The 25,821-nt window shown below is 40.6% G+C and overlaps 1 protein-coding gene across 1 annotated transcript in view; it reads right to left on the bottom strand.

Moving 5' to 3' along the window:
* Window positions 1-25,504, bottom strand: part of SLC2A2 (solute carrier family 2 member 2) — a 31,221-nt gene extending 5,717 nt beyond the window's left edge. Inside the window, exons 1-8 of the mRNA XM_069975206.1 lie at window positions 25,416-25,504; window positions 18,367-18,462; window positions 15,990-16,183; window positions 13,521-13,645; window positions 12,219-12,334; window positions 9,982-10,144; window positions 3,437-3,624; window positions 1,946-2,050 (exon numbers count right to left, since the gene is read on the bottom strand). Of these exons, the coding sequence (XP_069831307.1) occupies window positions 1,946-2,050; window positions 3,437-3,624; window positions 9,982-10,144; window positions 12,219-12,334; window positions 13,521-13,645; window positions 15,990-16,183; window positions 18,367-18,462; window positions 25,416-25,442 (1,014 nt within the window). The 5' untranslated portion in view covers window positions 25,443-25,504. The remainder of the gene's footprint in view (window positions 1-1,945; window positions 2,051-3,436; window positions 3,625-9,981; window positions 10,145-12,218; window positions 12,335-13,520; window positions 13,646-15,989; window positions 16,184-18,366; window positions 18,463-25,415) is intronic.
* Between the last annotated feature and the right edge of the window lie 317 nt (window positions 25,505-25,821).

Raw genomic sequence — 25,821 nt, 5'->3', positions numbered from 1 at the left:
ATTGTTGCGGCCCCGGGCTACATGAGGCACCCGGGACCACGGCGGTTCAGAGCGGGGTCGCCGCGCGCGGCCCCGCTCTGGACGCCCGCACCCGCGCGAGGACGTACAGTTACGTCTTCGTGCTGGAAAGGGTTAATGTAACATAGAGCTATTGGGGCGCTATAATGAAAAGAAAAGAAGGAATTTGTCTCGGTTGTGCCACCTACATGTATCTACCCTCTAGGTCAAAGTCTAATCCACTGGTGTCAAATCTTTGTTAACTAAAAAGTATACTTACATAACATCCCAGAAAAACATGGAATAGAAAAGCTACAAAAAGTCCTATTTCCCTCAGAATATTGCCAATAAAAATTAGAGATAACAGTGGAACAAATGAGCTTACACAGCTCCATATGGCCATACAAAGAATTTCTTATTTTATAAAATATGGTTTTTACTTTTTTTTAAAAACTAGTAAAATAAAATAAAAATATAAAAATTGTTGGCTCTTCAGGTAGAAAAATAAATGTTTTGACTTTTAGAAGGCAAGGAGATTTAAAAAGCAAAAATAAAAAAAAATGGCTGCATCCTAAAGGGGTTCATCTTTATTTACATAACACTGGGAAAAACAAAAAACATTTTAATGATCATAACATACATCTAGTTGGCATTTAGGTTAGCGGTAAACTTACATAATAAATACAGAGGTTCTTTCTCTTCAGTTGCTACTTTACACTATTCAAATATTACCTTGCCTGTTGGTAATAAATAACAGGCTGCTAAGTTTGTAATGCTGATTTGTGGGTGTCAGCATTTGATTTAGGCTTGACCTTGGTTGCTGAGATAAAATAAAAATGCTTACAGGCTAGAATACACCAGTGTTCTGCCAGGTGAACTTATAATGTCAGCAATGTACCTGAGGCTAATTTTAACAGTACTCTTTCTCACTCCATGACCCAGATTATTTAGAGCAGCAGACAGCACCCTGCCCTCCTGACTACTCCAATATGATAACTATGGTAAATAATACAAGAGCATTACAGAGATGAGCAAACATGCCAAAAGTTTGGGTTCGCACAAACCCAAGTAATCTGCATTTGAACCCTGTTCCCTGGAGAAGGTGGATACAGCTCATGGACTTGCTGGAGAACAGGAATACAGCCATAGTTTGTGTCCATGTTTTCCAAGCAGTCCTCAGGCTGCATCCACCCTCTCCAGGCAGGGGGATTCACATGCCGATGGTGAAGGTTTGTGTGAACCCAAACTTTTGGCAAGTTTGCTCATCTCTTATTATAGAGCATAATCTTTCATTCTGCTAAAATAGGATTGCCTGCTGAATTAACAATATCAGTATGTTTTGTATTAAAAGCTAAAGTGAACCTGTAAATCCTTGTATTCCCCATAAAATTGCAATTCTGGAATATTGCTTCTTCTAGCTAGAAGTTGTGTCATTCCTCTTACTAAAAATGTATAACTGTGTTCGCAGTTGTTGGTGTGTCCCTACACTGTCTGAGACTATCCAGTCAAAGCTGATGGTGCAGCTATGGTGCAATGGAGTATGGGGACATTCATTCATAAACATCCCCCAGTTGTCACCAATGTTCATTGTAGGGAACTGCAGGGCTGGGGCTCCTGCTCCCCCGCTCTGATCCAGTTCTGCTGCACAGTGTGTTTGATACAAAGCAGGGTCCTCCCCATGTACTGTATTTTCTTATTAAAATATACAAAAAACAGGGGGAGGCTGCTGTTACTATGGCTGTGTGTTGTAGCCGCTATACAGCGAGCGGTGATTACTATCTGTCTGTCTCTGTAGGTTTTTACATACTAGTATTGTCACAAGAAGAAAGGAACAAAGGCTCCTGGGTTGGCACTGTGCTACTGACAGCGTCAATATTAGTTTGCAATATCAGTTAAAGGCTTCTAGATATTAAAATGCTGCAATACATACCAATGAATAAAGACTTACCGAAACAATAGTGAAAACTGTGTTCACTACACCCACCCCAATGGTTGCGTACACAGGTTGGCTAATTCCAGATTTAGTAAAAATGCTTGTTGAATAGTAGAAAATCTGTTAATAGATAAAGGTTTATTATAATTTCCACGGTATTTAAGCTATTGTGAAATGAATATGATTTGTACATCTTAAATAAACAGTTGTTGTGTTTCTATGACCTTTGACTGGTAAGTAACACAGAGAGACGAGTTTAGTGAAAGCTTTAATATAGACTGCACACAGTGTTTTGGGTCAAGGGTTAATAACTTTTCAGTCAGAAATACGCTAAACGATATAAGGACATGAATCCCCAGAAAAAGGATACAATTACTTAACTATTATTTCTCCTTACCCCTACCAAACGGAATGTGGTTTCTGTGCTGAAAATAGTCATGTTTTTATTTTGATCGTGTGTGTATAGTGACATCACTAATTCACAAGGCTGTAATGTTTCAAAGACCCTGTTCCTCCACTGGCTATGAAGCTTTGAACTCCAAACCCTCCGCACTGTCGAGAGCAAGGTCCACATGTGTGGACTATGAGCGATAGCTGGGACTGCTATCTAACAGGCACAGTGGTGTGACTTGACTCTGATCAGTTGTTGTGTATAATGACAACCAATCGGTACTATGTCGTCGCTTTTATTATGATAAAATAAACTATTGTTGTGCGGCAATGTGTTTTACCAGTGCTAGGGGCAAGGAGATGGAGGTAGAAAGAAGCCCTCTACAATCTTACAGCTAACTGGGCGGTGTATTCTTAGCATGAGGGGGGGGGGGGGGGGGGGGGTACGAAGAACCCTTTAAAGCATGTGTGGGGTTTTCCAAGAGAAGCATATTGTCAATCTTCTCCAGTTCTCCATGCTATAACTGAATGAATAAATAAATGCTTACATTTACAGGACCTAATTTCAATTGCTACTGCCCTGCTTCTTAAAAGATTACATCATAATGTTCTATAGGTGGGGTAGTATTCCCCTGTAGTCTACATCAGTAATGTTGTAGCATACAGCCTGTATAACATAAGTTTTAACCAGAGGTCTTCAAACCACTAGTGGCTTTTTGTTACAGAGCCTCTTTATTATAAATATTTCATGAATAGAAAGCAGATATTGACTGGCATAAGGAATTCATCAATGTTGTTTTATTTTTTAGGGGGAACTATTATTAATTTTAAATTAGTCTGCAGCCTGCCAGTGCTGTAAAATAAGAAGCTACAGCATACCCACCTTGCCCAGTCCAGCCTCTGTGTACTTTATCGCTGTAGTTGGTTCAGCATATCATCAGTAGACCTCATCAGGGAGAGCGCTTCATCAGGGTAAGTAAAGTGGACTAGTGCGCTGGACTGGAGGAGGTGTTTATTCTGCAGCTTCTCAGTATACAGCACTAGCAGGCTGCAGTTTGATTTCTAAATAAATTAGAATGCCCCTTTAACACTGAAAGTGAATCTTATTTTTCTTACCCCATTGATTCCAGAAAACTGTTGGGATATGTGTAGTACCAGTGAGACAAGGAGCGGCTGTCTGTAATTTGGAGACCTAAAAAGCTGAATAATAGAAACTTTCTTTTCACTGGCTGCCTCCTCTTTTTCCCTCTTCATTTCCTCAATGTCTTTGGAGGGGTCATAGTCTCCCCTGAGTTTTCTCAAAACTGCAAACAGAAGATGTAAATTATATAATTTATAGAATAACTGAATATTTGATGTAAGGGTACATGCACACTGTGGAATAGCAAAGGAAAACCCGTTACACATTCCACAGCTCATACCTGCTCGCGGACTGTTCATTCTTCGGGCGGACAATGGAATCTGCCCGAGTCTAGTGTGCACTTACCCTAACAGTCAGGAACTTAGTGTTGAACACAACATATGGTACACTTATACTATAACCTATATATTACCTAAAGAATTATTCAATTCTTAAAATAAGTATTTCTGCAGTGTAATTTGTTTTATCCCAGCTCAGCTGCATCTGTACAATTTGAGCCCTCATTATTAAAGGCTAAGAATATAAAATATTCTTTATCAACTCTTTTTGTCATTGACAGTTGAGAACTGGGCAGCAGTTAAACGGGTTATCCAGTGCTACAAAAACATGGCCACTTTCTTTCGGAGACAACACGACTCTTGTCTCCAGTTCAGGTGCAGTTTGCAATAAAGCTCCATTCACTTCAATGGAACTGAGCAGCAAAAACCCGCCCAAGCTGGAGACAAGAGTGGGGCTGTCTCTGGAAGAAAGTGGCCATGTTTTTGTAGCACTGGATAACCCCTTTAAAGAAGTTGTCTTGTCTAGGAAACACATTCTCAAAGACTCTGCTTTGGAAGTTTGGAGTTATTAGAACACAGTCTCCTGTTCAGGATCCTCTCTCTCATTAGCTTGAGCAAACAGTGGTTTGCAAACAGTGTTTCTGGTTCTGGACAGCCTATTGATTTGTGATGCCTAATTTCCCCTGAGGTGCTGCAGGGAAATGTTTCTCACTAAACGTATAGGGTCACAGCAATAAGATACAATCATAAGTTTATTGTTAGCGCAACCTTTTAACACAAAGGATTTGTCTAGACAGATAATCCTAGTTTATCCTTCCTAATATTTGATAAGGCCAATATTTAACATAAGGGCCAGTTCACACGGAGTAAAACTGGCGGAATTCCGCAGCGGTATTCTCTGCCGCAGAATTTCGCCAGCCTCCGTGTCATACTAGAAGTCTATGGGAGGCTCGCTGCCTCCTCTCTCCGAGCAGAAGAATGGACATGTCAAATCTTTAGAGCAAAGAAGCTCCCATAGACTGCCAGTATGACTCGGAGGCTGGCAGGATTCCGCGGTGGAGAATTTCACCGCAGAATTCCACCAGTTTTACTCTGTGCTTAAGAGTTTTACTCTCAGCCTAAGAGTCAAAATGTTTAGAAAATGAGTATGAGGTGAAGTAAGGAGCTAGACCTGATGCCGTATACATCCTTTCTTAGACTCTCTAGGGCTGCATCCAACTTCTTCAGCCACCTGTAATCAAATGCTGAACGATCAGACTCCAGCATGCTCAAATTTCGCTCATCTCTATTGTATGCTGGTCTTGATATATGTCCCCCTATGATTTTATAAATATGTGTATTGACAAATAGGTTACAAACGGTAACATCAGGATGCCTGTCACTACTTGAACTCCTTGCAGAAAGCATTGAGTGTGGCAACAGATTCCTTTTAAAGGGGTTGTCCAACTTACTTAAAAATTTCCCACTGCTTTATTTGTACTAAAATTAAAAATTAACAAACACTGTGCTGGACCTGGAGAAGATTAAACCAGTGAGTATAGTATTGTTTTTTATTTTAGCACAATGCCAACAAATTTTTTGGACAACTGGTTTACCTTTCTTATGAACATTAAATATTTGGTTATTATTAAATATTTTGAGGGGTCAGCTGGAATGTTGATATGGTTATTAGTCTATAGTAATAATGCTATATTTAGGGATGGTCCGAACCTGCTTCGGTTCGCATTTGTACGAACCCGAACTCTCAGAAATGATTCACGTTGTCTCCCCGCTCCGTGGAGAGGGTGGATACAGCGGCAGGACCAACTGGAAAACTGGGATACAGCCATAAATATAGGCTGTATCCCAGTTTTTCAGGCGGTCCTCCCGCTGTATCCACCTGCTGCACTGAGCGGGCAGACAGCGGGAATCTGATGCTGAGCGTTCAGGTTCATATGAACCCGAACTTCGGCAGGTTCGGACCATCCCTAGCTATATTATAAGGTATATGCTTATAAGTAGAGATGAGCGAACCTGCCGAGGTTCAGGTTCGTATGAGCCTGAACTCTCGGCTTCTGATTCCCGCTGTCTGCCCGCTCCGTGGAGAGGGTGGATAGAGCCGGAGGACCGCCTGGAAAACTGGGATACAGCCTATGGCTATGGCTGTATCCCAGCTTTCCAGGCGGTCCTCCGGCTGTATCCACCCTCTCCACGGAGCGGGCAGACAGCGGCAGTCAGAAGTTGAGAGTTCAGGTTCATACAATCATGACAGATAAGTATAGTCTCGCTGACCATGGCTAAAAAATAAATTTCACTTATCTAGAGAACTTGCGTTCAGTAGATTAATGCCCATCTTTGTAGTTAAGTTACTCTTTAAATATTTAGTTATTTGGTTGCTCTATTGTTTTTTTCCCTCTAGAGATCATCGCCTGTTAGATTTCTTCACTGAACTGATAAATGAAGAAAATGTATTGCTCCAGTGGAGCACAATGTGCTTACATGTGGGTAAGCAAAAACTGGAATGAACTGTTTTGTTCTGTGAGTTGAGCAAAGTGTAAATTATTGTTCCATGCATAACCACACATGCAGCAATATAGTCATTTTGGTTAGTTTCATATTTTTGTGAAGAATGCATAATAAACTAACAATCTTCTTCAGTAACACTACAGATTATAAAAAATAAAAAAACAGCTATTGTCAATCTGGCATGTGTCTGTCTCCCATTCAGCGCCTGCTGTAAAGCAGAAGTTTATGTGGTAAGTGCCATGGCAGTTCATTACGATACTTGTTGGATGGTTTAGACAGTTGGACCATCTGTTTGCCGATATATATCTCAGTACACAGACATAAAATGAAAGTGTATTTATTACATTTTGTTTGGTGATGCTATTTTTGCATTTTTATTGTTTGCATGGGGTGTATGTCCCTTTCTGGTCATGCACTCATCTGCCTCATGGCGGCTTGAGGTAAGTTGTAGTACTAGGAATCACCTGGAATTGCCATAGAGCCCCAGCCCCCAGCCTTAAAGGGGTAGTGTGGCGTTTTTCTTTTTCTGCTTAATTAACAATTAACAAATTAATTAATGTGTGTAAATAAGCTGTCTGGCCCCGTTTTTATTTTATTTTATTTTTTTTTTGGGGGGGGGGGGGCGCCACACTACCCCTTTAATGAGAGCAAAGAGTTGATAAATTCCACGTACACCCACAGTAAAGTTTGTAGGCTTAAAGCCCAAGAGTGGTGAATCAGTTTAATGTTTCAGTCCACCTCAGGGCTGGTGGATGGGTGGCACAATCTTAAAAAAAGGTGCACTATAAGCCCAAATTTTACACATAAATTAAGTGTAGCAGTAAGTTGTTGGCAAGGACATGCAGTATGTGAGTGTTTTTTCTCCATATATACTGTATAGAAAATTATATGTCAGTCACAGGACTGCAATGGAAACCAAGATGTGAACTTTTCTCAAACTAGCTAAATTACAATGGCAATGATCCAGTTACCTTAGATTATAAAAATGTACATTATGAATCTTATTAATTATTCCGAATTTAATTTAACAAAGGATAAGCAAAAAGACTAAAGTTGTCCCTCAACATCAGGGCCGTTTCTAGGACCAGGCTGGCTGGGCCACTGCACGGGCGCCGACATCCAGGGGGCGCACAGCGGTGCCTGACAGTGCCCGGTCCCCGCGAATTCATGGCGTGGCATTCAGTCTTTATGCCTTACAGACACATCATGGCTCCCCTGGTCTATATGCTGTGTTGGAGGAACGCCGTCATGCCAGCGCATTCATGGCATCATTGGCGCCCGCCGCCAGGGAGGCCGGTGCAACTGACCGCTGACCCCGGAGCTGTAAGAGATGTCGGCACTGCTGCCTGAATCTTCCTTCCCCAGGGCTAAACTTAGTGAGCTTCGGGGGGGTGCTTTTATCAGAATTTGCCCTGTTCCCAAAATGCCCTAAAAACTGCCTTGCTCAACATACAATATTAATTGGCTCCAGTACGACCATTGTATGTTGAGACCAAAACTCTATGGAAAACTGGTAATTGGTTCTAAAATCCCCAAAATAAGAAAAAAAATCAAGATTTAAAGGAAAATAAGCAGATAACTAATATGGATACAGCAAGTCCTTACATACAACAGTCAGAAAGAGCTAAAAGAGACTCTAAGGGCCCTATTCCACCGGACAATTATCGTTTGCATAATCTTTAACGATTAATGATCTCAAACGACCGCTATTGCGAAAGACCTGAAAACGTTCACTCATTTCCATGGAACGATAATCGTTACTTATGATTGTAATTGCGATAGTTTTTTCTTCGCTATTTATTCGCTATTGCGTTCGTATCTATTGCGAACGACCGAACGATGTCTTATTCAATGCGTACGATTTGCGAACGTTTTGCGAACGTGCAACGATAAAAATAGGTCCAGGTCTTATAAAGCGATTAACGATTTCTTGTTTGGTCATTAATCGTTAACTGCATTTCAACCGAATGATTATCGTTTAGATTCGAACGATTTAACGATAATCTGAACGATAATCGTCCGGTTGAATAGGGTCCTAAATTTCTTTCTATGTAGCATTTTCAAGGTTTTAAACGGGTCACACAGGGTCCCAGAAAAATATAATGAAGCCACCCTCACCTGGTGCCCAAAGGAGCAGGTAAAGAGTAATACAGGACATGTAATATTACACTGTACTGTACAGAGGAGATACCATACAGCCAACCAGTGCATGTACTTCACTAATACTGGGATTGTACCAGTACAATGGCCACTCTCATTGCTCGATCAGCTAGTGTTTTTTTACATGTTCTGCAGATCTGGACTGTCTGTAGCATTGTATGCTGAGGCTGGTCTCAGGTTACAATGGTCCAGAAAGTAACATTGTATGTTTAAAATATTGTATCTTGAGGCCATTGTAAGTGTTTCATGACTTAAAGGAGTTGTTCAAGCAAAACAAAGATTTGATTCAGGTGTGGGGGTTCTATAAAAATGCTAACCATGCAATACTCATCTTCAATGGTTCCTAGCTGATGCACCATAGTTCCAAATCCTCCACTAGTCTGATTTTTCACGATTTCTATGCTGTCCCGACCCCACAGGACAAGCCAACTAAATCAGTAGCTGCACCAGTGTCACTGATTGGCTGAGCGGGCAGAAGGCACAGAATCCAGAGGAAGCAGAGACCAGGAGTGTTGGTGCAGAAGATGCAAAGAACTACAGATGGTGAGTAAAGCATGTTTATTGTTCTTATACGACCACCAGCCATTGAGAGAACTTTTGATTTCCCTGGACAACCCTTTAACTACACTATCCCACACAGACCGGTGTGAATCAATATATTTGTTCAGCTAGGAAATAGATTGTGGTTTCTAGCATTAACTACTAGTATCTTATCTTTGTTAACTTTTAACCAATGTATCCAGGCAATGACAAGTCTTCAAGAATACCTAGAACGACTTCCAAGTAAGTTGCTGACAGAAAAACAATTTATGATTGAAACACCTTGCTGCTTTTTATGGAACACATGACCTTTCACGGTTGACTTTAAAACACACTTTTATGAATTTATTTATACAGACCCTTTTAAAGATTACTGTAACTGAAATGTATGTCATTTTTACCAAATTAGTCAGTGTAGTGCATTCATTCTAAGGTATTTCATACTGTCCTATGTTATATTAGTTTTATGCCAATAAAAACAAATAACATTAAGTAAAAAAAAAAAAATCGCCCAAATGACAAAGCACAACAAAGAGGGGAGACAATTATTTTAAGGTATAGGATTTTAACAGCACTAAAAAAAATATTAAAAAAAACCTCTCAGTATTCACGTTAAAATGCTCTGGTAAAAGGAAAACCTGAGCTCTGATCTGGTTGTAATGGGTAAAGGCCATTACGATAATCGTTTGGTGTAATAGGTCGTGTTAAATGGCAACAATGAGCTGACGTGCACAATGTCAGCTAATCGTTGTCTTAGAACATTTAAAAAGACAGTGATAGTGATGGTTTGCTGGCTGGTGCTCCATGTAGCTGCCCGCAGCTGCCCACAGCCCCCTGCTCCTCCCGCTTGATGTCAGTGTGTGTAATAGCACAGACAGTGAGTGGGAAACCAGGAGCAGGTCGGCACTCGCTTGCTCCTTAATATCAGGCTGTGTAATAGGGACCTAAATCACTCCATCACTTAGAAAAACGTATAATGAATTTAATAAAAATGATGCTTTACATTTGTATAGCATAAACATTTGAACATAGCTTACTTCTTTTAGCAACTTCTTCTCTTCCAAGCTTGATGTAGGCATATCTGGGACTCTCTGGACAAAAAAACAGCAAAATTGTCTGGATCACAGATGGGACACCAGAAAGACCAAGAAGGACGGGCCATAAATCCTTGCTGCCCAGAATAAATTCTAATCCAACAACCTAAGGAAAACAAAATGAAATATTTAATATGACCCTGTCATTGGTCATACATGAACAAATAAATGTTTAGACAAGTGGGTGTGAACAACTTTATTTAAAAGGGAGGTTAGAATGCTGGGTTAAAGCAATGTGAGCCTGATTCATGCTTCTCATCCTCATATTTATCTCCTCCCCAAGCCTGATTCCCATTCAGCTTCATAATCTTACACCACTCAGCCTGATTCATGTCCCCCTCTCTTATATCTACCCCCCCCCACACACACACACACACACCTGATTCCTAAACCTTAGAGGGAACCAATCACCTAAAATACCACTATAACGCTATTGAAATATGCCGCACAGCGCCCAGCACACTTCTAGACATGCTTTTTTTAACTTTCCTCCCTGCAATGTATATTCCCCAAACTTGCTTTATATTGTTGGCATGCTGTATGCAAATCCCCCACAAGTAGTCATGTCGGCGGTGAGCCGTCGACATCTAGTCACGGTACCCTGGACGTTCAAACTGAATAATTAGCCTGACACCATTCAGGGGTGTGCCGTGCATCACGTCGATGTGCCCACGTTCTTACTATGCTGCGCATGCGCAATAGAGCGGTCCCGATCCTCGCTGTACTGCACAGGTGCAGAATAGCCCTAAATTCATTCCTGGATCTCCGGCAATGAGTTAGAATGTGGGTGCGCCAACGTGATGCACAGTGCAGCCCTGAATGATGTCAGGCTATTTTTTCAGTTTGAATCACTGGGCGTGATTGACGTGGAAGAACGTGAGTAGATGCAGGCGGCTCACCGCCGTGTGTGGGATTTGCATGCAGCGTGCCAAGAATATAAAGTATGTTTGGGGAATATACATTGTAGGGAGGAAAGTTAAAAAAGCATGTCTGGAAAGTGTGCTGGGCGCTGCTGCAGCACATTTCAATAGCGTTGTAGTGATATTTTAGGTGATTGGTTCCCTTTAAACTCATATTCATACACATTTGAACCTGATCCATGACCCTCAATGTAATATTCCCCCACCACCACCTGATTCCCACACCTCAGTCTCATATTCATACACCTCTGAGCCTGATCCATGCCCCTTCTCCCCGCCGACAGATTAACATTCAGAATGTGCTGTGGTTGCCCTTCAGTGTAGCAACTAACCCTCCGTGCTCAGACTGCTTGTGAAGTTGTGTTAGTGGTTTGTAGTAGGGCAGGAGTGGTCTGTTTCCCCTGCCCAGCATCTATACAGCCCCCTCCTTCTACCTGGCCATCTCTCTTGCACCCTTAGACCCTCATGCACAATATCAGCGTTGATTTAAAGCATGACCTAAAATCCAGATAATGATAGCAATGGTCTGCTGGCCGTCACTCCTCGTAATAGCAGCGGTGATGGCAGACCACTGTTATCTGCTATGGGCCACCCGGACAATACTATGGGCCATCCGCACCCCTACCGCAGCTCCCTGCTCAATGCCTGTGTGTTTAATAACACCGACAGCAGGCAGGGAATGAAGGGCAAGCGAGTGCTGACCTAATAGGTTGGAGCTCGCTTGAAATATCAGGCCTTCTAATACAGCACTAAGATTCAAAAGGCTTATCAAGGGATCACATGGGACAGGTTTTCAAGTATCACTGAGGACATTGAACACACTTCAGCTTAGAATCCTTTAATAAGGGGGCAGTCCCAAAAAAATAGGGAACCGAGCCCTCACAAGCATCTCCAACAATGTGAGAGTGCCTATCGAGTGACATGTGCAGATGTGCACATAGAATATTACAAAGGCATTTTACTAAATCAGGTCATGTGGTGCTGGTTGTAAAGTTTTATGATATTCTTATTTAAATGGCCACCACACATTTAAAGGCACCGTCTCATTGAGAAGTCTTTGCTATTGAACTGAGGGAGGCCACAGACAGCTAGACATCCCCCTACATCAGCCACCACAGGGTTACATGGTGGCCATTGAGATGAGTAGCAAGCCTTTAATAAAATGGAGTTATATATCTAGGTTTATAATATGTACCTTTTTTGTACATACTATTCTATAACATTATATTATATATGATTTTTTGTTATTTAGCAACTTACCTGACTTATAAGAATCCCAGTTACAATGCCAAGCTGGTGTAATGTTCCAAGAGCCCCTCTTAGGGCAGTAGGGGAAATTTCACCAATATAGATGGGTACCAGTCCTGATGAGAGCCCTAAATAATAAAGTGTTATGATGATTATTTGCAGATTATACATAGTCTGGGGTACATCCAGCTACATAAAATGAGAACCCTTGGGGCTGGGGAGGAAATGTGTGCGAGTGGTTAAGTTACTGGCTTAGTGATAGAAAAAAGATTATGTTTAATAATACTTTACTGTAGAATAACTCAGGATCAACAGTACATCTGTTGAAAACAGTGCAAATCTTGACATAGAACGTAGGTGCTGACAGTGAGGTAGAACCAGTGCTTGTAGTAGTAGGAGCTTTGTAGTAGAGAGAGAGAGGAGTTGCCAGAGGAGCCCTGCACAATGTAGTAAACGTGCTCTGCCGGAACATGTGTAGAAATAGAAGAGATAAGAAGATACTTGTACTCACGGATGCCTATACAGGCTCTGAACCGCCTTATGCCCCCTAGTTGCAGGATACCCATCCTAGGTGGGTAATACGAGCCCCAGTCATTGGTTATCTGGGTGTAGCAGACTTCCAAGGTTTTCTAGTTGTCCTGCACTGCACAGTAGGATAGGTAGACCTTTTCACTGTAGCTTTGTCCTTCTGGGCTAAGTTCTGCTTGCTTCAGGTAACTGTCAAGCATGTATTAGAGAGATTCCTGACATGGGCAAGATGTTTCCTATGTGGCTTCTCTCCTCTAAAGTCTTAAGTTGCTGTCCTTGGTCTTTATCAGGGGTCCTGGCCAAAGCCAGTATATACAATACCCAGATTAAACACTTCCTTCCACCAAAACTAACTCCTCCTACAGGGGCTGAACTAAACCCTCCTGTGAGTGGTGGGCCTGTGTGTATGAGAGAGAGAGAGAGAGAGAGAGAGAGAGAGAGAGAAGAAGAACTAGAATAGAGGAGAACTAGCACCTGTAACTGGGTAGCACATAACAAATGGTACAAACATTTACCCCTTCCACTCCTTCAGTAGTGCAATAGGTTAAGCAGAATCAGTAGTGACATCTAGTGGGGAAAACACAATACTACATCTCCCACTTGTGTGAACCAAAGGGAGTGACTTACTAAGGTGCCATAGACAGCACCAGTGGTGGGACACCACAAATGGTACATACAGTACTTTGGTTGGGTTACTGTGATATAGTAATATATGCATTAGAAATAAAACACAGAACATTCTGGTTAATAATTGATATGGGCAGTTTGTATATAAACCCCACTTACCACAATAAAGACCAGTTACAAGTCTACCAGCAATGACAAGGGCATGTGCTTGGCCTACAGGAGCCAAGCCCATGAGAAGGGCACCAATGACAGCCAGAGTATTCACAACCATCATGGCTTTAATCCTGAAATATACAACAAGATCTGAAATCAGAAAGGATATTTGCAGTCACATTACATTGTCCTGTCTAGGACCCTTGAAATGGCAATTAAGTTTATAGGTATGCTCACTGATCAAAAGTAATATATTCCATCCCAGTAAGTAGTGAATCTCAAGCTATATAATAACTTTGTTCACAGTAACAGTGTTATAAAATCCAATGCTTTATTATATTGGCCATAGTTCATAGTACAGAACAACATTTTCTTACATAACTGGTTTTACACAGCCTGTCCTTACTGTGTATGTGACTTTTTACCAATATACAGTCAGAATTCCTGCAGAAATAACCTAATCTACAATGTCTTGTTTCTTACATAGTGTGCATGAATCATTCTGCTGCCTGCCCTAGCATTTGTCATGGTAATAGTGATAATGCCGTACCTGGCTGCTGTATGTCTCTAATACTATACTATGTCTGATTACAATGGTTGCTAACATTTACCATGTATATCTGATATACACATGAGGATTGTTTGGATGATATCATTAGGCAATTGTGTAAAATTATTATATTATGTTAAAGGGAATCTGCCCCCAGATTAAACCTGCCCTTTATGAGTAGTGTCAGGTTATAATAAGCCTCGGGTAACAGTGGAGACCTCTCCAGAAACTTATTACTAAAGAAAGTCTTTACTAAAACCTTTACAAACCTTTACACAGCAGCAATGCGGAACACAATATGAAGCTGCAGGCTGGTAACAGCAATCAACCTGAAACCTGACAACTCTCCTTAAACCTAGCAACTTAATTCATTGTTCTCAAACAAGCCTGGGTTAGGTAGTCAGGCAGCACAGAGTAAATAGCAGGCAATCTGCACTCTGGGTCCCAAACCAAAAGCTTCTCGCTCAGCATCTTCTCTGCACTGGTACTATAGCAGCCCTATGGGCTCGGAGCCCTCACTAGTAATGATGGCAACATCAGAGGCACATTGGCAAAAGAGAAATACATGGACTTAGGGTCGGATTAAGGTTGGTGGAGGCCCCGGGCGACAACCCCCCCCCCCCAAAAAAAAAATGATACCACGATCTATACAGATGGCTGCTTACTATAGGCGACTTAGCACAGACCCCTCCTCACTCCTGGCTGTATGGCTCAGCATCCTCCTCTGTTATGCAAGTGGACACTAGAGGCTGCAGTGCAGGGGAAGATGCCAGGCCCTAGAGACAGAAGCGGGGGGGGGATAAGTATCAGAGTGTATTCCCACATTGTGTTTGTGTTAATAACGCAATGTGAGAACACAGCACTTTCTCTGCGCTCTTAACCACTGTGTCAGGGCCCTATTACATGGCCTGATATCCTGGGTAAGCAGCACTGTTCTGCTAGGGTTCGGGCTGGTGGGGGCCCCTAAGTGGTGGAGGCCCCAGGGCACGTGCCCCGGGTGCCCTCCCTTTAATCCGGCCCTGCATGGACTACTGGTTGTGAGCATGCTGCATGTTGGAGTGGTTTTCCTAAGATCTCTGTGCATTAGGTGCAGAATACAGAGCAGCCATGTGCCTTCTAAGTTTTTTTTTTAATCTCATCTCTTTCCCTCAAAATAGACAATAATGGCTGTCCTTTTATGTAAAATATTACAATGTGTGCATTACTAGAAGTTTTTCCATTGAGTTCCATAGCTTAAACCTGTAATATACATCACGTGCCCCCACTTTCTGATTTTTGGCAGCTTTCTGCCTGTACGTAAGAAGTCAGTGGTGCCCAGAGGGAAGCAGCAACTTAAATATCATGGAGTAAATAGCAAAGGCATATAGTCCCTATAGTCCACAGCTAAAAAAACGATTGTAGAGCCACTGCTGTAAAGAAGATATATTCAGGCTTACTGTCACTACTTTATGCTGCCCTCAGTGATAACAGATTCCTTTGATTTTCAAGTTTGATCATAATGTAGTGATAATAGGGTCCATTTGCAGAATAGTTACTTATTTATGTCTAATCTGCAATACTTCGTTATACAGGATTAGAAAAAAAAACACAGTGGCTTTTTTGCAAAAACAGTTGCACCCCTCCTCAGGTTTTGTGTGGTTTTACAAATCAGCACCATTTACTTCAATGGAACTGAGCATCAAAACCAGATCCAAACTGAGGAGAAGAGTGGTGCTGTTTCCGGGAGAAGGCTGCCATGTCACACAGCTTGGATGAGACCTGCTATTTCACGACCAGAATTGCCATGTAGCCCCAGCCTTACAGTATCAACACATCAGATATAGCTAAATCAACATCATCATAGCTTGCTAAAGATGAAAATTTTACTTCTGCAACATGTATACTTATATAAGATATAAAGCTACAAAGGTAGAAATACTACTCACCTTCCTAGTTTGTCTGCAATCCATCCAACAAAAAAGGAAGACACCAACCCACCAAGAGAGAACACTGATACAGAAAGCGACCAGTACATGGTAACAGCTGGATCTACCACAGATTCTGTTGTTTCATTCCCACTTCTGACTATGTCCTCTTTTATCGGTAGATCCAGTACTTTTGCATAATGTTTTTCAATGACCTAGGGGATAGGATATACCAGATACAATTAAAACTGTCTAATATGGCCAAAGAAATTACACAAGCAAACACATTGGCTCCTAATGGGGGAATGCTCCCTAATAAATAGTTCCATCTTCTTTATACACATAGTTATAAATCCCCTAAACCAGAACCTGGGTATCAGAAGCTCCTTGTATGAAAATGTTTCTGCAGTGTTTTCTGAAATATTGTATGTTACTTCTGTTATAGACCATTGCACCCAATAGTTTGTGGTCATTTGGGGATATTTCTTAGAAAAAATGCATCATGCAAATAAAACAGATCTTATTTAAACACTTTAGCTGAGACTGTACTTGCCTATATGCCATATATCACTATTTACTATACTGTAGCCTGGAACAGTTTGGGTGGTAACTAATATTGGTATAAATGTAATGTTAGGCTGTTTTGTAATATTTTTCTCTTGTTGCATGAGGTTGGTATTGATCAGCTGATACTAAAAGTGCCCATACACATACAATAGCCTTCAACAGAATGTTCAGTTGGTCAACAGCTAACTCTCCCTATCTCCCATACTCATGGCCATTCAACATGGCTGAACATTCATGTGTTGTAAATGAGGAGAAGCCAGGTAAGCTGCTGCCAGTCAGCTCTTGGAGAACAAGCGATCAGGCAGTTGACATCCAACATATCTGACCCTCCTCTACATCATCTGTCAGGGGTTAGTCAGGAGGCCCCCTTGCAGTTGACAGACAGTTGACTTTTTTCATGAGATAAGAGAAGGATGAATTATAGAGACTGATCTGTTGAGTAGACATGCTATCCATTGCCTGCCCATATGAACAGAGTATCGGTCTTAAAAATGATTATCTAGACCAAGACATGCATAAAATGTTGCCAATACGTTAATTACAGCACTTTGACATTAGGGTTGTATATTGAGATATGTAAGGCTGTGGTATGTGGAGTAAAGTGAAGACATTTTCCTCTATTACTCTGCAACTCTTACTATAGACTGTCAGTTACAGGGAAACTAACAGCAGGTTACAAGACTGTGACCTGCTGTTATGTTCCCATAGCTCATAGGACAGTGAGAATGAAGGTCATTTTCCTACCCTTATCCTCACTGCCATTCTTACTAAATCTTTATTGTAATTAATATGTAAATGAGTTTTTTTGGTGCACTGGGGGCAGGACTAGAGCCCTTAGTGCACTGATCCGCCCAACTGGCCTGACCCTTTACATGAATATTGAGGTAGTGCTCTGCAGTAATGGAGCTAACAGTGCTCATCTTTCTAATTGCCCTGCATATTATTATAAGGCTTATGGTCCTTTTACACAGGCTGATTAGGAATGCTCATTACCCGGTAATCAGCCCATGTAAAAGACCTGGAAATCAGAAAATGAATGAGTTTGTTTGGCCACATAAATTATCGTTACTTACCACACATCTCCCTGTCTTAAAAACAGATGTGTTTAACAATGGATTCAAATGGCCGCAGGAATGATCCAGCTATTCAGGCCACACGATTTATCGAGCCTTGGGAAGACTCTGCAAACCCCGATCTAAGTGATGTCACTCATTTGATTTGTACCATTGGAACCTGTAAAAGGGCCCTTAGATGGAGCACCATTGCTCTCATACAAAATGATTGTTTGTTACAATCAGGGCTGTATTTAGAGCTGCTGCTGCTGCCCTAGGCACTAAATCTGAAGACGCCCCATCTTCACTCACCAATTAGCTTAAGGATTTTCTTGTTTCTGAACATCATATTGATATCTGATCAGTCTTAGGTCGTGTTCCCACATTTACTTTACGTCTCCACATGCGGCCAAAACCAGACCCTCATGCGGTAACCAATAGGCGTATGACATGGATAAAGCGTATAGGTATATGGTATGGATAACACCACCATACCAGACCTGACCAATACCAACATAATCCCCCCTAAATAATAATAAAAAAAAAAAGACACCAGATTTACTGGCAAGTCTGAACAGGAGCTGGAAGACTAAAAAAATAAAAAACAAAAAAAACTAAAAGTTGTTTCCTTTCCCCCTGCTCCCTGGTGCTGCCCCCCTTAAAGGTGCTGCCCTAGGCACCGGACCACAGGTGCCTAGTGGTAAATATGGCCCTGGTTACAATATATGATTTCTTGATTGTAGCAGTAGAACTAACAGTAATACACTAGTACACTTTACCTTTTGTGGTGCATTAATAACTCCGATACCATATCCATATTGCAGAGAGCCCAGCACTGCTGTGAACACAGCGAAAATCAGAGTTCCCGTAAGGTTCTAGAAAAGTGAAACAGAATAGACACAACACTACTGGTTATTTATTGTTCAATCGCTTGTTCACTTCCTAAAACATGTAACCCTGATCTCAGCAGGCATCCCTATTGTTCAGTACTGCCCCTCTATTGTTTTCCTATTTATTTTTACTTGGATATACTCTGTGTTGAGAAATGGAAAGCGTGTAAAGTAAATGCCATAATGCAGTTAAATGCAGTTTTTGAGACATTTTATTTCTGTTTAGACAAAGCCAAGGATGTAGATCCTAGACAAGAAAAAAAATAAAGCAAAGACTTTCAGAGCAACATGGTACCAAAACTGCACTATGTGAAACAAGCCTCAAAGCCATAATCACAAGACAATAAGGCATCTATCCTAGAGTTTTGCAGGAATTAAATACTGTTGGACAGACCCTTATTCCTAACATTTAAAGATTCTATGATGACAGGGATTGTTCCACAGGACTGGCATATAGCCAATAGGGTACCAATATTCAAAAAGTAGCAAAAAAGTTATCCTGTAAGTCTAAAATCTATCGTAGGTAAAGTATTAGAGGGTTTTATAAAAAAAAAACTATACTGGAATATTTTGATGTAAATAATCTTATAACACAGCACCATCATGGGTTCATCAGGGATCGGTCCTGTCAGACTAATCTGATCAGCTTATATGAGGAAGTCACACTGGACTTTTCAAAGGCATTTGATACTGTCAGTATGAAAGGTGGGCTATAGTACCGAGCCAGGCTATCAAGCTTGGGGTTATTTAGTTTAGAAAAAAGACATCATAGGTGTGATAACAATGTAAAAATATATGAATGGACAGTACAGAGATCTTTGTAGTGGTCTTTTTACACCTAGGCCTGTAACAATGACAAGGGGGCATCCTCTACACCTAGAGGAAAGAGGATTTCACCATCAGCAGAGACACGGATTCTTTACTGTAAGAGCGGTAAGACTGTGGAACTCTCTGCCACATGATGTTGTCATGGCTGATTCATTAAATAAGTTCAAGGGAGGTCTGGATGCTTTTCTTAAAAAATTTAGAATTACAAGTAACAGGTACTAGATTTCTGGTGATATGCTGATCCAGGGATTATTCTGATTGCCATTGGAGATGGGAAGGAATTTTTCTCTGATGGGGCAAATAGCATCTGCTCATAGGGGTTTTTGCCTTCAACAAGGTAGGGTTTCTTTAGGTTAAACTTTATGGTCTCTCTTTCAACCTTATTAACTATGTTGCTATGTTACTAATATTTAGCTATCATCAAAACAGATGATCAAATTAATCAAATCAAATTAAATATGTACAGTTTGAAGAGTAATGATTTTATGGCTGGAATCAGACATGTAGTTTTTAATTTAAAGCTAATAGATCCAAAAGAATTAGTAATATAGAGACTTCTCTCTTTTGTACCCACTGTGGCTCAAAAACATCCACAAAACTGGATGTGTTAATAAAACACTGTGCAGAGACAGTTAAAGATGAGCGAACCTGCCGGATTTCTGGTTCGTGCGAAAGAAATCCGGCAGGTTCGCTCATCTCTAATAAAAATTTGAATAAGTCTGGATCTCAGTGCTAAGAGCACAAAATAATGACCCATTCACTTCTATGGCCCATTTCACACACCTGTAGGTGTTACGGGTCTATGTTTGGCTCAGGATTCGCTCCAGAAAGAAAATACCAGCAGGCCATTGTACGGCCTGCATTTGCAGTACTGATCCCCTATTCTGAATAAATAGGCCCATGCTAATGCAGACAGCTATGGGTGTACATCTTTAATCCGGTCAGTAGCTGCAGGTCAGCGGCTGCGGCAGGACTTTAAATGTGTGAATCGGACATACTGTAAATGTGTTCTCATCTAGCTATACCTATATGACCACACACAGAGCTAAAAGAAGCAGCACTCTAATCAAAACTTCTGACACGTGGTTGACCACGTTTTTGTGTAAACTAAAAAAAGGATGCGTTTTGATCCGTTTTTCATCAATTATTTTTTTATGATTAAAGTCAGTGAGTGGAAAAACAGATCAAAACTGATGCACACAAATCCATCCCTTATAAAGGGTCTACTTTATAAAATGATCTATTAGATGTCACATGGTGCTGGAATAAGATCTGTACATATAGCAAAAACAGGAGGATTCAATACTTGCTATAGGGAAAAGTGATACATTTCCACCAGACCTTGCTGGCACTACTTAAAAGGATATATCATGTATTAATTAACTGTTGGATCTACTAACAATTTTCTGCTAGTCTATAATCCTAGCCACAGACTTGCTTATTTTATCCTTCAGCCAATATATTATTATTATACAATTCTAATCTTCCCAAAATTAGGAAAGATGTGCAGCTTCCAAACACAGTTAGTGATAGTTGTCTCCAGGAATATAGAGGATAAAAATCTGATCTTTTTCTTGGTCTGTCAGTTCTGACAGAATAACAGTATCATGTTTAAAATATACAGTAATTCCAGTTTTGGGCATTCCAGTATCTACACTATGTACTTCAAAATGTATATTTAATTGAGATGAGCGCATCCCATACAGCATGCAGCATACTTGAATTCAATTGTTAAGCATTTGAATACCAGTGGCTGGAGAAGTTGGATGCAGCCTATGGCCTATTGCTGCACTCGGCTCTCTTTAGAGTAGAGTTGAGGGTCACATGCCAACCCATGGCTCTATTCAAAACAAGGGAGCTGGGGGCCAGGAGGTCAGAAACCCGCAATCCCTTACTTGTCTCCTATCCACAGCATAGAGGACAGGTTTTAATTAGAAAACCCCTTTAGGATAATGAGTAATGCTTATTTGCTCTTTCACCTGTAGGTTCAGGCACCTTTCTCAGAAATAGTGATGGTCCGAACCGAGTTCGGTTTGGGTTCGTACGAACCCGAACCCTCGGTAATGATTCCCGCTGTCTGCTCTCTCCGTGGAGCGGGCGGATCCAGCGGAAGGACCGCCTCGAAAACTGGGATACAGCCATAGCCATAGGCTGTATCCCAGTTTTCCAGGCGTTACTCCCGCTGTATCCGCCCGCTCCACGGAGCGGGCAGACAGCGGGGATCTGCTGCCGAGCGTTCGGGTTCATACGAACCCGAACCTCGGCAGGTTCGGACCATTCCTACTCAGAAACATAGAAGATTGTAAACAAAAAAAAGACCACCTGCTCAGTCTAGTCCACTCTTATATTATTTCCTTCAGTATTATCTTAGGATGGATATATCTTTATCCCAGGCAGGATTATATTCAGTTACTGTAGATCAGCTGTTTCTATTGACAACCAGAAGATATGTGAATGCAACTTCGGACTGTAGGGGGCAGTTTTCATTTTCTGTCTCTGCCAAAAGCGGAGTAAAAAAAAATGAATGCCCTTTAACAACTCATTTTTGTGGTGTCCATCTGGGGTATCAGTTGAAGGACTCTATGATGTATCTATCATATATTGCCATCTAGCTACGAAAGCATATTATACATAGATTCCCACGTTAAAAAAAACCTATACCATGGGGTATATGTTTTCTTTTTTTTCACAGTATTCTGCTCCATGAAATAGCCCAGAGGTATGCACTACTATTACCTCTAGCTGAAAAAACAAACCCCACCAAAAACCATCTGAATGGCCAAAATGACAACATTCTGACCTTCAATGGGTGATTGGGGTGTTTTGGCAGAATTTTTTTGCTTTATTAAATTTGTCATTAATTTAAAACCCTATATATATATATTCCTGAGGAAAACTTACAGACCCATAAACTGTGGAAAAAAGAGCAGTGTTTGCAGTACATTTTATATTTCCCTATATACTTAATAAGACATCTCAGTGGTCTGAAAATCCCAACAAAAAACATACAGAAAGAGCCACAAAGGACTTTTTTTTAATTTAGTTTTTTTAAAAGAAAAGTGCACCTGAGGGTATGTTCCCACTATGGAATTTGCGGCGGAATTTCAAGCGGAGTCCACGCAGCAGACTCCGCTTGAAGTTCCGCCTGTCCCATAGACTTAATGATATTCTCAAACAAAATCCGCCATCCACCCAAAGAATTGATAGTCAATTCTTTGGGCAGACAGCATATTTCGTTAGAGAATATCATTAAGTCTATGGGACAGGCGGAACTTCAAACAGAGTCTTAAAAATTCCGCCACATATTCCATAGTGGGAACATACCCTAAGGGTAGATACATATTGCAGATTTGTTGTAGAAATTTTTGCAACCAAAAATATGGTCTTTATATTAGTGTGGCGTTATTTCTGCAGCATGTGCAAGGATTTCTACAAGGTCTATTTAGATCAACAGAACAATCACAGAAATATCTGCAAGAAACTTGCCACATGTGAATAAACCTTAATACAGGCTGTAATTTAGAGACATTACCAAATATGTTACAAACTAATTTTTATGATGATTTAAGCCACAACTGGAAAATTCTGCTTGTTTATAAAATCCATGAATCCATTTGCTCAATGTGCACTTTACTAAGAGAATAGGGCAAGTGTTGCTCCCAGCACAGGTATGTGTACACACAGTCTTTCTTCATACCTTTGACCCATTAACTGATAAGGTCACCATTGCTCTTATAGAAGAATACGGTCATAGGCTATGTTCACACACTGTATTTTGCTCAGTATTTTGGTCAGTCCATTTTTTTTCCATTTTAATATTACCCTGATGGTTTAAATCCTGACTTGGATTTAAAGAAGACTGACCAAAAGACTGACAGAAATACTGTGTGTAAACATAGCCTAAGACAGCACCATATAAGTAGATTACCTTCACTTAGGGGAGGGACCAAACCACCATGTTCAGAATCCATAGAAAGAACAAAGATGCAGCAACCACCAGAAAAAATATACATTTCCAAGTACCAACCCATTGCCATAATAAGAATTTTCAGGTTTAAAAAAATCTTTTTCTTTCAAATCAACTGGTTTCAGAAAGTTATATGGATTTGTAGTTTGCTTCTATTTAAAAATCTTCCCATACTTATCAGCTGCTGTGTGTCCAGCAGGAAATGTTTCCTTTTCAGTTGACACAGTGCTCTTTGCTGGCATCTCTGTCCCAGACAGGAACTCTCCAGAGCAGTAGCAAATCCCCATAGAAAACCTCTTCTGCTCTGGCAGTTCCTGTCTCGGACAGAGGTGACAGCAGAGAGCACTGTCTCTGAATGATAGGAAAACAGCATTTCCCGCTTTGCTAGCTCGGCAATCGGCTTATCAGCCTGCTGCTTAAAAGTCCATACTGCTCTGTATTGCTCCACCCCCAGTGCCTGAAAAAGCTGGATCTAGTCCTGGGAAACTTCTCCCAGGACTGAATCCAGCTTTTCCTGGCACCCAAAGCAGAGCGGAACAGACTTCAAAGGCCGCAGGCTGATAAGCAGATTGAAGAGCTAACTAAGCAATTTGCTTCCCTATCACTGCTCTGTGTGAATGGTTGATGAGAATTCCTCCTGGACTACGTAATAGGCTAGCACCTAAAACAGTAACCAGTATTTTTTGATGTAACCATCAAATAAAATGACACAAACCCATCATTGTTGTCCTAAGCTAGCAACGGCTGTTGGAAGAACATCGGAAAACTATAGTGGCTATCATTAGTAATATTATTCTCTTATTAATAGTATCAGCATCATCACATTCTACAAACCAGGATGTGCTAGTTCATGATAATCATATCTATTTGACTTTTCAGTTCTCTAGATATCTAGAATTCGCCTTACTCTCCAAAAGCAGAGAACCCTTGGGAACCAATTCCTACATCTCTTTTTAAAGAAAAGACAACAGATTATTACTAGTAAATTATGCAGGTCCTTACTACTTAATAAAGCTATGAATGACATAATAACTAACACTTCATCACCAGCCTTCCAGAGAGTGCAATATCCAGCTGTACATGTGGAAGTCTGCTGGGTCATAAACCTGCAAACTTGTTGTGTCATTAGAAAAAATGCTTATCCCAGGAAAATGTACTTGTAGCAGAGAGTGTGGCAGCTGTTCAGAACAGAGGTTAGTGTTATACAGGTGCATCTCCTCTGGACTCCACTATAATGTAGATAGATAGATAGATAGATAGATAGATAGATACTAGGGGCCACAAGGGTGGTGGGATGCTCAGTTTACCGATAGAATGGCTCCATTGTCTTGTTACTTGTCCCCTGCAACTGAATTTCTTTAGAGCAGATGTGCTGGCAATAAAGAAGAGCCGCACATATTGCCATGTTTTGCATGGTAACCAATCTGAGGGATTCATCTAAAGTTATTACCTTGCAGGTAGATGATGAGGGTAGCAATGATAGTAAGAAGGACAATATGTTTACTGTACAGTGTACAACTATTTGTGATATGGTAAGTGATACTAATAATAATAAGTGACAATATTTTATACTGTACAAATATTTATAATTCAGTGAGTAATATAATAATAATAATAATAATAATAATAATAATAATAATGATAATATTGACAATACTTTTACTTTATAGTGTACAGATATTTATAATTCTGATAATAATAATCACAATACATTTCCTTTATAGTGTTCAGATATTTATGATTCAGTGAGTGATCATTTGTAACATTTTCCACCACATTTACCATAACGGGTAATCTAGCACATGTACCACAATAATCACAGTACAATTTATGCAGATATTTCTGACATTGCTTGTTAAAACAATGCTATAAACAATCACATGGCTACAATGTGTCACAGCGTCAGCTGGAGTTTGTGTGGACATTGGGGTTTTTTATCTACACAACATGTACTATGGTATATGAGTTACATATGAGTTATATATTGACAGAGACTATTGAACTATTGAAGCACTTAAATAACAAGTGTTGCAGAGGCACCGAATTCAACAGATTTTTCAAGATTTGTGATATGTGTAGATTTAGCTATATTTAGTCTCTTCTGCACTTCTTCTTTTACAATAATATAGAAAATGTACAATACCTTCTGCTCTTGCATTTTCCTGTCCATTGTTGCTTAGTTCAGAGAGCTCCGAGAGACTGAATGTTGTCAGTGACCTGTGGTTATATACAGGTAACAGAGTGCAATCTTAAGGGGAGGAGAAAGAGGAGTTACCAGACCAAAAAAACAAGTACTGTCACAGAAGAATGTCCCTGATTTTACAAACGAACAAGTGTCTTCATTTAGCATGATTTTACATTACAGTAGATTTAGATGAAAAAGCTTTATTTTATTGTATATATAATATTGTATAGTGCCACTAAGCATAGTAGCAACTAATCGGAGGCAATGGCAACTTCAAAGTGAGCAATCAGGGGACGAGCAAGTGTTTGCTCATTTGTCAGCTGATCACTGGCTCTATGACACAGGGCAATATCTGCCTTATTTG

The sequence above is a fragment of the Dendropsophus ebraccatus genome, chromosome 6, assembly GCF_027789765.1.
Source record: "Dendropsophus ebraccatus isolate aDenEbr1 chromosome 6, aDenEbr1.pat, whole genome shotgun sequence".
NCBI classification, from domain to species: Eukaryota; Metazoa; Chordata; class Amphibia; order Anura; family Hylidae; genus Dendropsophus; species Dendropsophus ebraccatus.
Note: the sequence above shows the minus strand (reverse complement) of the source record. Positions and strands in the feature narration are given on the sequence as shown.